Source organism: Aspergillus bombycis, assembly GCF_001792695.1.
Source record: "Aspergillus bombycis strain NRRL26010 chromosome Unknown contig00032, whole genome shotgun sequence".
Taxonomy (NCBI): domain Eukaryota; kingdom Fungi; phylum Ascomycota; class Eurotiomycetes; order Eurotiales; family Aspergillaceae; genus Aspergillus; species Aspergillus bombycis.
The window spans coordinates 273505-288752 of record NW_019170034.1 but is presented as its reverse complement, the minus strand read 5'-3'; the positions used below and the strand labels follow the sequence as shown (position 1 = coordinate 288752).

General features: G+C 49.2%; 2 protein-coding genes across 2 annotated transcripts; one reads left to right on the top strand and one right to left on the bottom strand.

Annotated features, from left to right (window-relative positions):
* Nucleotides 1–910: 910 nt before the first annotated feature.
* ABOM_004835 (uncharacterized protein) lies at nucleotides 911–5128 on the bottom strand (the record flags this gene model as incomplete). Its single annotated transcript, XM_022531964.1, has 6 exons — nucleotides 911–1110; nucleotides 1342–1582; nucleotides 1637–1651; nucleotides 1711–2393; nucleotides 2494–4461; nucleotides 4513–5128. The coding sequence occupies 6 exons, from the start codon at nucleotides 5126–5128 to the stop codon at nucleotides 911–913; spliced, it is 3723 nt and encodes a 1240-aa protein (XP_022390158.1).
* Nucleotides 5129–5983: 855 nt separating this feature from the next.
* On the top strand, nucleotides 5984–15238 carry ABOM_004834 (type II myosin; the record flags this gene model as incomplete). The annotated part of the gene is made up of 6 exons (XM_022531963.1): nucleotides 5984–6439; nucleotides 6489–6632; nucleotides 6693–6877; nucleotides 6933–12924; nucleotides 12988–13332; nucleotides 14483–15238. 6 exons carry the CDS (start codon nucleotides 5984–5986, stop codon nucleotides 15236–15238), a joined length of 7878 nt encoding a protein of 2625 aa, XP_022390157.1.
* Between the last annotated feature and the right edge of the window lie 10 nt (nucleotides 15239–15248).

Below are 15248 nucleotides of genomic sequence, written 5' to 3'. Positions count from 1 at the left end.
TGATGAGCGTGCAGGATATCCTTCGGCCTCCGCTGCTACGACTCCGTGGGGCCTGAGGTCACGGGTAAATTGCGACGTCGGGGCCATTCGGGGTGACTATCGGAGCCTCGGCCAATCAAAGCCACGAACTAGACGCCCGTCTGCGCCTTGGGGTTCGTCGGTCTTAGGCGCTAGACGCCCCGTCCCACACCGTACGCAAATCAAGTATAACTAAGAGGTAAAAAAAAAGGAGATTAGATTTAAATCAATCACTGCGGTATTGTTCATTTGTTTATTGCTATGTACTCCTATGATCCGAACGCCCGGCTGTACAATCGCATTCTTCGACTCCTTAAGGACGTGACGCCCGACCCATGTCTGTCTAGAACAGGCGAGGCTGGTTTAACAATAAGCAGTCCTCGTTCTCACCGGGCCGTCTTATGGCCTATTGTTTGCTGTCGGGGCGTGGGTGGAATAGCCTACGCCCACCTCCTTCAAAGGAGAAAGAGGAAATATGTTATATCCTCACCGAATCCACACACCGTTTCTAACCCAAATAGTCATAGATCGAAGCGGTATAATAATGAGTACCCACTGGAATGAGCCAAAAGGAGACATTGGATGCCGAATCTGTTAGAAAAGGCGGAAAGCTGGACCTGCTAATATAACAAGGCTGGGAAATAACGTTTTCTGATAACTCAGAAAGGGAAAGCAAAGACGCGGGTATCAAGGTAGTATTGGGAAGAAAGCTGCTACTGGTATAACCAGTATGAAGGAAGAGACTTCCATGTCTAGATGGTCTGACGTTTTTGCACGGGTATGTGCTTTGCCTAGTTTGAATCGGCAATGCTCAGAATATATCGGTAGCTCACCTTAAGAGGAGAAGAGCTCCCACCAATGTGAATAATCGGGTATTGTAGGTAAAAGGTTGTTACAAGGGTAAGACTCGTGAAGGATCCTGGAGGAAGCGTCTACGGTATGCGGCTATCTCCGTGGCCACAGTGTTAAAATCTTTCACCTTGTCGCGCCGCATGTCGTTGATGATGTTTTTCAAACCAGCAATGTAGTTGTCTTTTTCTTCTGGCGTTTTTCCCTCTCGAAGAGATCCCATCTGTACAAGGATTTTGTCATCTGTCGATGTTAATAACCCTGTGTGTCAGCATCCGCACAATGCAAAAGCGACCACAGCTGGCAAAAAGAAGAGTGTAAGATGGCTGAAGGGTGCAGAGAGCCGGGGGGAAAGTGCTGGAAGGAAAGCCAATGTTCAAACAACAAAATAAATGCGCGAGGCACGACAAATGATTATAAGTCATGGCATATGGGGATGTGTTGCGTGTAGTTTGCTCAAGTCTGTCGACGCACCGCTAAGAGTCATATCACGAAAATGTTGAAATTCACAGGACCGGTCATTGCAGACACCGCCTGCCCCTTCAAAAGGACAGATGTACACCATAGGGTCAATATTGTGGCTATAGGTTAGGGAACGATAGCCACCCGTAACCTCATCAGTGTATTTTGGATGGTAGCGGAAAGCCTTGAAAGATTTCAATGGACTAATGTAAGGCGAGAACATATGGTCTGAAACTCCCGGCTGTCGAGCATTCTATAAAAGGTGCGTCAGCCTTCAATTCTCTGCCGAAACAAGAGATTCTCGCACATCCAGAAGGCCAACCTGATTGTTCCCGAATTGTGAGACGCCCGATCCGTGCACATCTCCAACCGGTAGCTCACTAGCAGTGTTCTGCGGTTTGTGCACTGGGGAACTAGGAACGGTGGGCTCAACAGGGCCAGGAGAAGCTGGACTAAAGGGGGTGAGTAAACCGAGTCAGCTGGGCTTGCATTTCCTTCCGGTTCTGGGGGCTCATAGGCCTCTGAAACCATAGATTTATCAGAAGCCTGATCTTCAGTCATTTCAATATCTTGTTCACTAGACCTTGAAAACATGTCAGATTGGTCTGTCGCGTTCGTGGCTTGAGGTTGGCCTGGTAGGGGATCATGATGCCCTTCGCTCAACGGACTTGGTTCCACTTGGTTAATCTGTTCTACACCGTCCGAGACCTCTGACATAGGGATGTCCGGCACAGGAGAATGGGCGTTGGATTCTTCTTGCTCAGCGGATGTAGATTCGTCACTAACGTCATCACTGTCGTCGCTATCTTCATCACTAGATTCATCCATAGATGACCCTGTGGAATCGGAGGAAGACGTTGGTGTTGATTCCCTACTTGCTTCAGATACGTCATGTTGGCCCGCAGTGATATCGGACGGAAGTGATGGTTTGGCTGTATCGGCTGAGGCATCGACGGATGGCTCCTCAATAGAACCCTTTTGTTCTTGAAGCTGGGTCGTAACTTGGGAGCCACTTGATATTCCGACGTCTTTATCATCTGGCGAATTTGGTTGCAGATCTTGGGCTATATGGAGGCATTTGAGGTAGTGTAAGCCAAGACAGACAATGCTATAGAAAAGAAAAGCTCTTGCCAGGAAGGAAGAGTAATAGGCAGACAGACATACCTTCATTTGCGGGTTCCTGCATGGTTGTTAGCCTTCCTAGGGCTGATTCCACCTCTTCCAATGACACTCCGTCGAGCTCTATGTTAAGATTGCTTAGTTCCTCTAAGAGTTGCTGTCGACCCTCTCTTCCCCTCGTGATATCTAACAGAAGCTTCTCCTGTTCGAGATTGAATCGCGCTAGCCTTGTCTCAGACCTTTCTATTTCTGCGTCCAAGGCAGGAACCCCGGATTCAATCTCTTTTTTCCGCAACACTTTCAACTTCATGTCGTTCAGTTGCTCGGCGTCCATGGAGCCCAAACGGCATGAAAGGCCGTTTGAAGTAGGATGATGGCTAGGGGTGGATGATGTACTTTCTGGCAAAGCGTCCATGGTCTCCACTTGCGAAGAATTGTACCCAGCGGGAACTGGTGCAGCCCGTGTGGGTGTCTCACGAGCTTCAGTATCAGTTGGCACGGATGTTTCAGGAGGCGATGATTCCGAGTCCGCCGCACGAGGGGACTGAGTACGACTGGCAGCTAATTTTGCTCTCTTGCGGTTTTCCAGCTCAGCAATCCGCCTGTGCATTGCTTGTATTTCAAGGTCTTTCCTACGGAGGTCTTCTTGATCATTGTTCCTTGGAAATTGTGGGGTCGCAGACAACGACAACCCTTGACTTGACGATGTCACGGGTCTCGGCGGGAGGGACTCCGCAAGAAGATAGGTCCTTGCTTGGCCTTCGGGGACTGAATGAACATCATTTTCTTGGAAAGTCTCAATATCCATAGCATCGTCTTCGTCATCCCCATATAGATCATCATCGCTGATGTCAATGACAAGCCTATCGCCTGAGACACTATTATTCACTCCATTGTTAGAAGTATTCCTAGGCAAAGGAACAGGCTCGTCAAAATCAGATGCTCGCGGGCGCTTGCGTTGATTAAAGCGAGGCTGCGGGGTGGAATCAACTAGAAGCCCTTGGGTAGGCGTCGTTGATGGGTCGTCATGTGACGCCTGAGCTACTTCAGTCATGAACAATCCAGGGATGCGTGCAAAAGCACCTGTTTCAGGATCAGGGGGACGCTCAGGAAGGGGGTGTTGTATTGATGATGAGTTCAAGGTTGGTGTAAGATCGCGAGTTGATTTCATGTTCGGCTGGTCATTACTTGGAGATACGTCGCCTGAGGTTGACTTTTGCTGTAGTCTCATTAGGCCCTGCTTCTTGAGTTGCTCGATTCGTTGCCTAGCCAACTCCGTTTGTGCTTTATTCTTTTCCCTGACGCGAACCTCCTTTTCTTGTACGGGTACTTCTGTGGCAACGCTGGTGTCACCAACCTTGACAGCATCTGTAGTCGAGCTGTCCGATGTCTGTGCTTCTTTAGTCACGTCCCCTGAAGGTGATGTTGGTGCTCCCGTAGACTTGGCAGCCTTTGCAGCCAGCATACGTGCAATGACCTCTTTACGTTCCATGGGTTTTGCAGCACATGGCTGAGATGGAGGGGTGGATGTTGGCGCGTTTTCCACTAATCCAGTGGAGTGCGTGACATTGTCCACCCTTACGGCTTCTGCTGCGGGTTTCTCCCCTGGTCCAGCAGTTTCTATCGAAGCTGCGAGATCTCTGAAAGAATGATCGCGCGGTGTTGAAGCTAGTGAGGATTCTTGAGTTGATATAGTATCCGGCTGCGGCGTGGGGACCTTGATCCCCACTTCTTCGTAAAGTTGCCTTAGTACCATTGGATTGATACCTTCCCCAACGAGCTCACCGTATCGAATATTATGAGGAGCTAAACTAAGAAGGGCACCCTGCGCCTGTACTCGCAGCTGCGCAGGAGACTTTCCACAGTTGGATATCACTTGTGGGTCTGTTGTAGGCGGGGAAAACACGGACTTCGCAGATAGGTCTTGATCGATCGGTTTCGGAGTAGCTTCGTCGGCTATTCTACCTGCGGGGACAAACGGCTCGACATTGACTGACATTGGGGGGTTGTATGCTGTGAAATGTCAGTTTATTGTAGCGGGAAAGTAGTACTAGGGTGAGTTACGGGATCCACTGTCTCGGCTGAACGAGTTTGAACTAGTTGAAGAAGCTTCACCCTCCTCGACCTCCGATGACACACATCGAGAGCCTTTCGGCACATGGCCATTGCAGTTCGTTTTGTTCGCCCAATCTCCTTTCCCATTTACCATTTGGAGAGTAGTGCTTTGTCGTGGTCCCGGTTTGGAAGACGGGGGGCTGGTACTATGGCGCGACTCTATTCCTTGTTGCGAACAGTCCCCTTCCCTATCAGTAAGTTCACCTTCCTCTCGTTCCAAATCCTCCTTGGGGGCTGATGAGGTCATGACCTGCGGATGATTATTAGTCACGGAGCCCGAATTGGGTTGAAAGTCACTCGTCAGAGGGCGGCCAGGAGGTGTATTTATAGGCGCAGTAGAGACTGGCATTGGCGGGTATCTCAACGGCGGCATTTGCATAGGAGGGAAGGGAGGGGGAGGAAATTGCGAATGGGCAAAATTGCCCATGAAAGGGAAAGGAGGTGGTGGCAATGATCCAGACGGTCCAGAAGCTCCTAGTCCGGGGAGAGAATTTGCGGCGAAATTCACATCATTATAGTCGAGCGGATACCGAGTACCATCCTGTGACTGTTGATATACAGGCATTTGATTTTGATTGAAAGGAAAAGGACGAGGAAGGGAAGGGGTAAGAGAATTTGTTGTAGAAGGATTTGATGGCCACTGTTGCGTGTAATTGGAAGGTCTGCCCAAGGAGGACGTTGGGGTTTGGTAAGTCATTGTACAGTAATCAACTGAATGAGTACCTTCAAGGTCAAATGTGAGATTTGCTGGAAGATGTGAGTAGCAGGTTAATTGTCGCGACTTTAGGCGTCACACATCATCAGGCTGCGATGAGTAGAATTCTGTGAAATGCACCTAACTGATGAAGGTAGAAGTGAGGTCGCGACCTGACAATATTTAAACAATTCTTTACAGAAAAGAAACTGTACACAAGACATAAATTAAGCCTTCTAAAGTGAGGCGAAATCGGAAGGAGATGAAAGTATACGTCGCAGTTAAAACGACAGAAGACCGCAGGAAGCAAGATGTTAGGGGGAGGTGATCAATGTGCAGCTTCAAATCCAAAGAGAGGTCAAGTTTCGTGCCGTACATTACCACGTGATGTCGATATACAGATCGGGACTAGTTCGGGATCGGCATCGGGAGCCTAAGGAACGCAGGATGTAAACAAACATGCGGGCCCAAGTGCATGGAGCAAGTGGTCAGTGACCTAAGTGTATCCAGGGACCTGCCACTTGCGGCTTTGCTGCAGCTTTGCTAATTACCACTTCACCTTAAGGTTCTGTCAGCCAGCCGGACTCCCGACTTGTTCTTTGACTGATTTAATGCTTTGATTTCCGATTCCCTATAGCTCACTTGTTGAGCTTCTTATGGCCTAAACCTCGTGCTATACCATTTTGACTGGACGCTTGAATGATGACCTATTGATTTAACGACGACATGCTTCCATCACAGTTAAATGGCTCGCCAAAGCGTGCGAACCCGTTCAGCCGGGTATCCCCATCCCCGTCACCATCGCCGTCTCCTGCGCCCAGAGCTGCACGTCCAAAGTCAGCGCTTATGACACCATCAAGTAAATTCGAGGAGGCGAGAGGGCAGTTCCGAAATTCCACATCTCTGGCACAGCCCACCCAAGCCCCATTTGCTCGCATAACTAGTCGCCAAAGGTCTAACTCTTTGCGAAATGATGTTACGTCAGGGACATTCGCACCCGAGTTCATAAAGTCGGAGGAACTTCAACGTGGAGCAGACCAAATCCGGGGGCTTGAAGGCGATAATGACTTTTCCGGGAATAAATACGTCTGGCTACGTGATCCTGAAAAGGCATTTATACGGGGACTTGTGCTAGAAGAAGGGGATAATGGAAAGCTTCTTGTACAGAGTGACGATGGCGAGGTATGCATCATATCTCTATTGGCATGTCATGGTTGCTTACAATTATCAGCAACGCGAAGTAGATGCGGATCAAGTTGACAAGGTCAACCCGGCGAAATTCGATAAGGCGGACGATATGGCTGAGCTCACTCACCTGAACGAAGGTTCAGTGGTGCATAACCTGCACACTAGATACCAAGCTGATATGATATATGTTAGTATTGTCTATTCTGAGAGCTCTTCGGACGGAACATGCTAACTCTTTGATTCTTAGACTTATTCCGGACTTTTCCTTGTCACAGTAAATCCATACTGCCCGCTACCGATCTACTCCAACGAATATGTGAAAATGTACAAAGGACGGAGCAGAGAGGAAACCCGACCCCATATTTTCGCAATGGCAGATGAGGCATTTCGAAACCTCGTGGAAGAGGGCGAGAACCAGAGTATTCTTGTAACGTATGTTTGTCGGCCAATTCGGCCCGCCAGTGTTCGTGCTAACATGGAGATGAAGGGGAGAATCTGGAGCCGGGAAGACGGAGAATACCAAAAAGGTTATCCAATACCTTGCAGCAGTCGCAACATCTGATACGCCACATGCCCGCTCGGGGACCAAGCAATTGTCTATCCTTTCTCAGCAGATATTACGGGCAAATCCAATACTTGAAGCTTTCGGCAATGCCCAGACAGTGAGAAACAACAATTCGTCCCGCTTCGGCAAATTTATTCGAATAGAATTCACCCGTTCAGGTCAGATTTCTGGCGCATGGATTGACTGGTATCTTTTGGAAAAGTCCCGCGTCGTGAAGCCTAACTCTCAGGAGCGAAACTACCATATCTTTTACCAATTACTGCGGGGTGCAGACCCAGCCTTGAGGGAAAACTTGCTGTTATCTGGTCTTGGGATTGAGGATTTTGCGTATACAAGAGATGGAAACGAGAGCATCATCGGAGTATCAGACGAAGAAGAATGGAACGCGTTAATTGAGGCATTCCATGTAATGGATTTCTCAGAAGACGACCAGGTGCATATTCTTCGCACAATCTCGGCTGTTCTTCATCTAGGAAACGTGGCCATCGTTAAGGAGAGCCTGCGTGCCGATCAGGCGGCCCTAGGTCCTGATGCACTGAACAGCGTGGAAAAGGCATGTCAGTTGCTAGGAATATCTTCAAAGCCTTTTGTGAAAGGCTTACTTCACCCTAGGGTAAAGGCAGGCCGCGAATGGGTGGAGAAGGTCCAAACACCAGAACAGGTCCGACTTGCCCTTGATGCTCTTGCAAAGGGAATCTACGAACGCTCTTTCGGAAACCTTGTCAATCGTATCAATCAACGGCTGGACCGCAGTGCCACCACTGGCGATGACAGTTATTTTATCGGCGTCCTTGATATAGCAGGGTTCGAGATATTTCAGAACAATAGTTTTGAGCAGCTGTGTATCAACTATACCAACGAGAAACTGCAACAGTTCTTTAATCACCACATGTTTGTCTTGGAGCAGGAGGAGTACGCGAAGGAGCAGATTGAATGGCAATTCATTGACTTCGGCAAAGATTTGCAGCCGACAATTGATTTGATTGAGCTCACTAACCCAATTGGTATTTTCTCGTGCTTAGACGAAGATTGTGTCATGCCAAAGGCGACCGACAAATCCTTCACAGAGAAGCTACATTCGCTCTGGGACCGCAAGTCTCCCAAGTATCGTGCCTCCCGATTGAGCCAGGGATTCATCCTCACTCACTATGCCTCTGAGGTAGAGTACGATACCAATGGTTGGCTTGAGAAGAACAAGGACCCACTGAATGACAACGTGACCCGCCTGCTCGCAGCTTCGAGGGATAAGCACGTTGCGAACTTGTTTTCGGACTGCAGGGATCCGGATGATGAGGCCGATTACCCTAAGAGCCGGGTCAAAAAGGGACTATTCCGCACTGTTGCTCAGAGGCACAAGGAACAGTTGTCAAGTTTGATGTCTTCGCTGAACTCAACTCATCCTCATTTCGTTCGATGCATCATTCCCAACCACAAAAAGAGGCCGAAGATGTTCAACGCCCCCCTGGTTCTAGATCAGTTACGATGTAATGGTGTATTGGAGGGAATCAGAATTGCCCGTACGGGATTCCCCAACCGACTATCATTTGCTGAGTTCCGTCAGCGATATGAAGTACTCTGCCGCAATGTGTCCAAAGGTTACTTGGATGGGCAAAGCATTGCTCAAATGATGCTGGACAAGTTAGGAATGGACCCAACCTGGTACCGCGTCGGCCGAACGAAGGTGTTTTTCCGGGCTGGTGTGCTAGCTGAGTTAGAAGAGAAACGAGACGAACTTATTCGTTCCATTATGACACGTTTTCAGTCAATGGCTAGAGGTTTCGTGCAACGTCGTATCTCTAACAAACGCCTGTATCGAGCCGAGGCAACTCGGATCATCCAGCACAATTTTGGGGTCTATCTGAAATTGAAAGCAAATCCCTGGTGGCGGTTGTTTTCGCGAATGAAACCCTTGCTTGGTGAGACACGGACGGCTAACGAAGTCAAAAAGAGAGATGAGAAAATTCACCAATTGGAGACGAAGGCCAAGCAGGATCTTGCAGACCGCCAGAAGCTGGACGAAGAAAGGCGCCGAACAGAGATAGAGATCCAAAAGATCCAACAGACTTTAGAGAGCGAAAGAGCTCTAGCTCTAGACAAGGAGGAGATATTCAAGAGACTTCAGATGCGAGAAGTTGAGCTGAGCGAAAAATTAGCTGGTGCGATTGCGGACCAGGAAAGTCTTGACGACCAATTAGACGAACTGATCGCAGCAAAGAAGAGATGCGATGAGGAACTCCACAAACGGATAACACAACTGGAGCAAGCTGGGGAGATCATACAACGCTTTGAAGCCGAAAAACATGAGATGCAGGCACATCTTGAAGAAATTGACCGGAAATTGTTAGAGGCCGAGCAGGTCTCTACCCACAAAGATGGCAATATCAAGGAACTAGACCAAGAGTTGAAAATGCTGCAGAGCCACCTCGCCTTGAAGGACCAGAAGGTTCATGACCTGGAAGCCAAGCTATTGAAAGTGGACCAGGACCTTGATATTAAACTAGCTAACACATCTAAAGAGCTGGATCAGTCGAAACAGCAAGTCAAGGACTTGGTCGACGAAAACCGCTCGATCCGCCAGCAGATTTCTGATCTGTCCGCAACTTCTACAGGGTATGAGGAGATGCTCAGACGCAAAGAGAGTGAGATGGCTGTTCTGCGAAACGATGTCAGAAAACACGAGGAAGATAAGCAGCAATTAGAAACCGAGAGGGCATCCCTTTCGACTCGCCACGACAACATGCAAAAACGTCTTCGAGAGCTCCAAGCAGAGACGGACGCTATGAGATCAGAGAAGGCTCATCTAGGGAGAGAACTCAGTGATGTCAAAAAGCTCCTCGACGAGAAGATCTCTGAGGATGCAGAAGCTGTGGAGAGCCGAAAGCTTTTGGAGCAACAGATCCATGACCTTAAGGAGCAGTTGTTCCAGGCACAAGCGGACCTCAGTCGAGAGCGTCAATCAAGGGACGATGTTCAAATGCTTGCGGAGCACAATCTCGCTGAGTTACGCGACAAGTACACATCCCTCAATGATTCGAAGATAATCATCGAAAAGGAGATGTATATCCAGCAAGATACACTCCGCCGTGCCACCGAGGCTCGTCTCGCTGCGGAACAATCGCGGAAAGAGCTCCAGACTGAGCTGATCAAGCTACGAGATCGCTTCAGTAGTGTGGAAAATGCTCGTCTGAATGCGGAAGCTGAGATTGAACGAAACATAAAAAACCAAGCCAATGAACGACTGGATAGTGTGCGGAAGGACCTCGACGAGAAGTCGCGCCAGGTAGACGAAGTCGAGGCTGAGAGAGAGCGGCTTTCAACTAGGGTGCAGGAGTTAACCAACGCGATCGCTGAGTCCGACAACTTCCGCATTCGCCATGATCAACACAAGGAACGACTGGAGCGCGAATTGGTAACTCTTAAGGGCCGACTCACTGCATCGGAAAATGACAACCGGGCGTTGTTAACCAAGATCCAACAGAAGAATCTCGATATCGCTAGATCCAATTCGAAGGCGAGCGAGAACTCACGTCTCCGGGTTACAACCCTCCAAAGAGAGAAGGCAAAACTCGAAGAGGACAGTAAGAAGCTAACCCGCCAGCTAGGGGATCTTCAACTGTCGATTACATCGCTGGAGAAACAGAAAGAGAAACTTTCGCTGAGCTTGGAAGACTTAAATCATGAAGCAAACAGGGAGCGGAAAGCTTGTAGGAATGCTGAGAAGGCTGCATCCACAGCCAACCTTCAGCTTGCTGAAGCCAACAGGAACCTAGAGACAGAGAGACAGCTGCGGACCCAAGCTCAAGCAAACACGCGCAAACTTCAAACCTCTCTTGATACTGCAAATAAAGAAATTGAAGATCTCCATCGTCAATTGATGCTGCTTCATAAGGTTGTCGACCCTGCCTCCGATCGGTCCCCAGAATCATGGGAGGAAGTACAGCCGGACCTATCGAAGAAGGTAGACCTGGCTCAGTTGCTAGACGCCACGCGGACTCAGTTGCAGGTGACTGAGGAGAAGTATAACAGAGCAGAAAGTCAACTTGCAGAAATGCGACGTCGACACGGCGATGAGATGAGGGAGCTAGATGCCCGCTATTCTTCATCCAAGCGTGCGCTGCTGGAAGAGATCGACCAGAACCAGGTTGGGAACCGTACACCAACGCATCTGAGGAAGGATTCTGAGAACGGGATTGTGAAGAAGTACAACGCGCCAACGACGCCTAACCGAAGATTTAATTTCAACGAAAACGCCAATGACTCTGCCCGATCTGATCGTACAGTGGACACTGTGGGCTATCAAAAACGGATGGACACGGCAGCCGAACTCGAAGAGCTTCAGAATAAACTTCAGATGAGTGAAATGCAGAACAAGCATCTCCAAAGCCAACTGCAGCAAGCAAACCCTCTTCGGGACGCGTGGCAAGATGAGAGCCCATCTGTCAGGCGAATGCAACTCTTAGAGCGCGAAAATGGACGCTTGCATGATCAGCTTGATGATTCTGCCAAGAAAGTTTCTGCACTTGAGCGAAGCATCCACTTGGGTGACCTCTCCTTGCGGGATGTGCAAGCCAAATCACATGAGGAGCTCTACGACTTGATCAATTCCCAGGAACAATCCAGGCGATCATTGCTTAAGGTGCACAATGAAGCTATTGCTGAGTTTAGCGACATGAAAGCCCAATTGGAAAAGCTCAAGCGATCGAAAGCCACCCTGGAAGTTGAACTTCGCGATTCGCGCTCTGAAGCCCAAGAGCTGCAGCTCACTAACGACCAGGACGCTGCAAGCCGAAACCAGCTTCTCCAAGAGTTCGCCGATTTACAAATCCGGCTGGATGCGGAGACATCGAAGTCTGCCGACCTTGCTGCAAGTCAAAGCCTTTACAAAACTCGTGCTGATGAGTACTTCAGCAAACTTGAGCAAGCAGAAGTCACCGTACTCAAGGCTACTCGAGCGGAGCAGTTTGCTAAAGTGCAAGCCCAGGAGGCGGAGGACACCTGCGCACGGATAATGTCAGAGCGCAAAGAGATGGACAGCCTTGTGGAAGATTTACAGCGACAAACACAAGCTCTGGAGGCAAGAATGGAGGATCAGGCGGCAGAGCTACAAGGTGCACTACAGTCTAAGCAGCGTCTCCAAAATGAGCTCGAGGACTATAGGAATCAACGCGCCATCGATATCGAAGATAAGGAGACTTCAATGGAGCAGACGCGTCAAAAATACCAAAGGGAATTTTCTACCCTAAATAATGAACTCGAGATGGAGCGGGAGAAAATTCTCAAGGTTCGCGGCGAGAACTCTCGACTTCGGGAAGAGCTCGAAGATCTCCGCAGTAAATGGGACAATGAGGTATTAAATAGCTCAACGTGGGCTAAGGAAAAGTCCCGAATGGAGGTCATGCTCCAGGACGTAACAACCTCTCGTGACGAGGCTGTCAACGCTCACAATGAAGCTCAAAGCAGGGTCGTCACCCTTTTATCGCAGGTGAGGGACTTGCGTACGTCTGTTGATGATGTGACTGCGGAGCGAGATATGCTGCTCAAGGAGAAGAAAATGCTGGAAGTCCGTTTGACCGAGGCTGGGGAGAGGCTGGAAGAGCTTGCTAAAGGAGAAAGTCCATCTATGCGCAACGCGGCCAGTATGAACCGCGAACTCCTTGAGCTCAAATCTAAGCTTGCCCAGCAAGAAGATGTCTCTGCAGCTGCTGTTGGGAAAATGAGACGAGCGGATGCTCTTGTCACTGAAATACAAAAGGAAATCACTGCCGAAAGAGAGGCCAACGCCCAGCTCTTCAAGGATAAAGCTGCTTTGGAGAAGCAGTTAAAAGAGTCACAGCTGCGCTGCGTGGATCTGGAAACAAGGAGCTATTCTTCAGGCAGTCAAGATGTCAAATTCCTGCATAAGAGAATCAAAGATGTAGGTTCACCACCCTTGCTTGCTGTGGAATAATGACCGTTTGCTAACAAACTGGCTGCCCAGTTGGAGACCCACCTTGAAGAGCAGGAGGCTAAACACAGTTCAGAGCAACGTTCTTTACGGAATGTTGACCGTACCGTCAAAGACCTCCAGTCCCAAATTGAGCGAAGGGAGAGGGTCAACGCACAACTCACCGACGACGTCAACAAGGCCCGCGATAAGATCGACCGTTTGCTTCAAAACATTGAGGAGCTCCAGCACAACGATACAGATACACAACTGCAGGTGCGCCGGGCGGAGCGCGAGCTTCGTGAAGAAAAGGAAAAGTCATTGCGACTAGAACGCGAGTTACAGGGTTGGAGAGCTCTACGAGTCGAACGAGGACGCGGCCATGTCACTTTCAGTGACGTCGGAAGCAGAAGGGGTAGCAATGGTTTTTCCTCGAGCGACATACCACAGAGGATGCCTAGCAATACCAAAGGCTTTTTATAAAGAATATAATAATCAAGCGGGTTGACCCTGCTGAGCACAGCCGCATCTAAGGAATCAGGTCTCTAATATAGGACCTGGGCTATGGATAATGACAATGACGTTATGTCTATGCTGCATGTCTACGCGGTGTTAATGTGAAGAAATAGTTGATCATTTTTTTTACGCTCATGTTTTCTCCTATGTTCTATTCTCTCCCCTTGGTGGCATATGTGCATATGAAGTTCTAAGTGATACAACGATCTGCATTTAAGTTGGTTCAGTTATTAATATATCGGGCAGTTTCACAGAAGATTGTCTACACAAAATTAGAGTATTGTGTAAGTAGCAATCATCACGTAATCTTACTAGGTATACTCACATGTGGTGAAGAAACACTACTAGGTAGAATATCTGCATTGAGTGTGGAAAGCTCACGTTGCTCTGGTTTTTGCGGTTTCTTGTGTTTAAATTTGTCCATAGGGTTTAGCTAACTCCAATCGGTCAATCTGTCGCATAGTGATGACTCTGAAGGATTGAAGGATGGAAAAATATGGGAGGAGACTCCCTGGCAAACATGGAAGATAAGATATATCATGACGATTTCTCTACTGGCAGTCAAGCGCTTAAAGGTAAGAATCTCCAAAGACTTGATATTTTCCGTCGGCACTCCCACTTGTCGCAAAGACAGTATTATCCAGGTACCCCTACAATAAAGAACTTACAAGTATAAACAACATTTCTTAGTATCTGGAGTCAAGTTTATATGCCAAAACCCAATATGATTGGCTGATACCGGATACTTAGGCGCGCGCCTAAATCACTACCGGCTAGCGCTCGCTTGAACCAAACGTTTCCCGAGCCCACCTAAGCTCGGATCAAGTTACTTTGCCCATGACATGAGGGCATATTTCTTCCACCCCCCAATCTCTTGTCCCCTCCAAACTTGCATTGAGATCGACTCGCGCAGCTACTCACCATGGTAAGTTCTCCACTCCCCCTAACGTCAGAAAATAAGCCTCAGCCTCTCCCAATATGCGACTATGTAAAGTTCCACCACACCCGCTAATCAAGCTTTAACCTACAACAGGCGCGAAACAGCGAAAAAGCCCAGTCGATGCTCTTCCGCTTCCGGGCGCAGCAGGCGGCGGATCTCGGAATCATCGACATCGGTCGCACCCGGCGTCCTAAGGCGATCACGTCGGTGGACTCGATCCCCATGTGTGAAAAATGGCGTGGGCAGGTCCTCAAGGAGATTTCGCGCAAGGTTTCCCGCATCCAAGAGCCGAGCTTGAGCGATTACCAGATCCGGGACCTGAATGATGAGATCAATAAGCTGATGCGCGAGAAGTGGATCTGGGAGATGCAGATTCGGAATTTGGGCGGTCCGAATTATATGCGTGGTTCGGGGCGGGTGTATGATGATGAGGGGAGGGAGATTCCCGGTGGTGGGAAGGGTTATCGATATTTTGGACGCGCTAGGGAGCTGCCTGGTGTCAAGGAGATGTTTGAGGCTGCGGCTCGACGTGGTCGTAAGCCTGCGGAAGAGGAAGGGGAGGAGAGTCGCGGTCGAGGTGGGGATATCGCGACGAGGAAGGTCGATGCGAACTATTTCGGCTATGGCCTGGATGAAGAGGATGGGACGCTGTTGGCCTATGAGAAGCAGAAGGAGAAGGAGGCTGTTGAGCGTCTGCGTGGGAAGAAGGAAAATGACGTTGAGGACGGATGGGAGCCATTGCCTGGTGACGCCGGTGACGGAGTGGAATGGAGATTGCCGACTCTGGAGGAGGTACAGGAGGAACTTGTTGACCGTCGGAGGAGAAGGCTGTTGGAGAAAATCACTTGAGATGGATGGT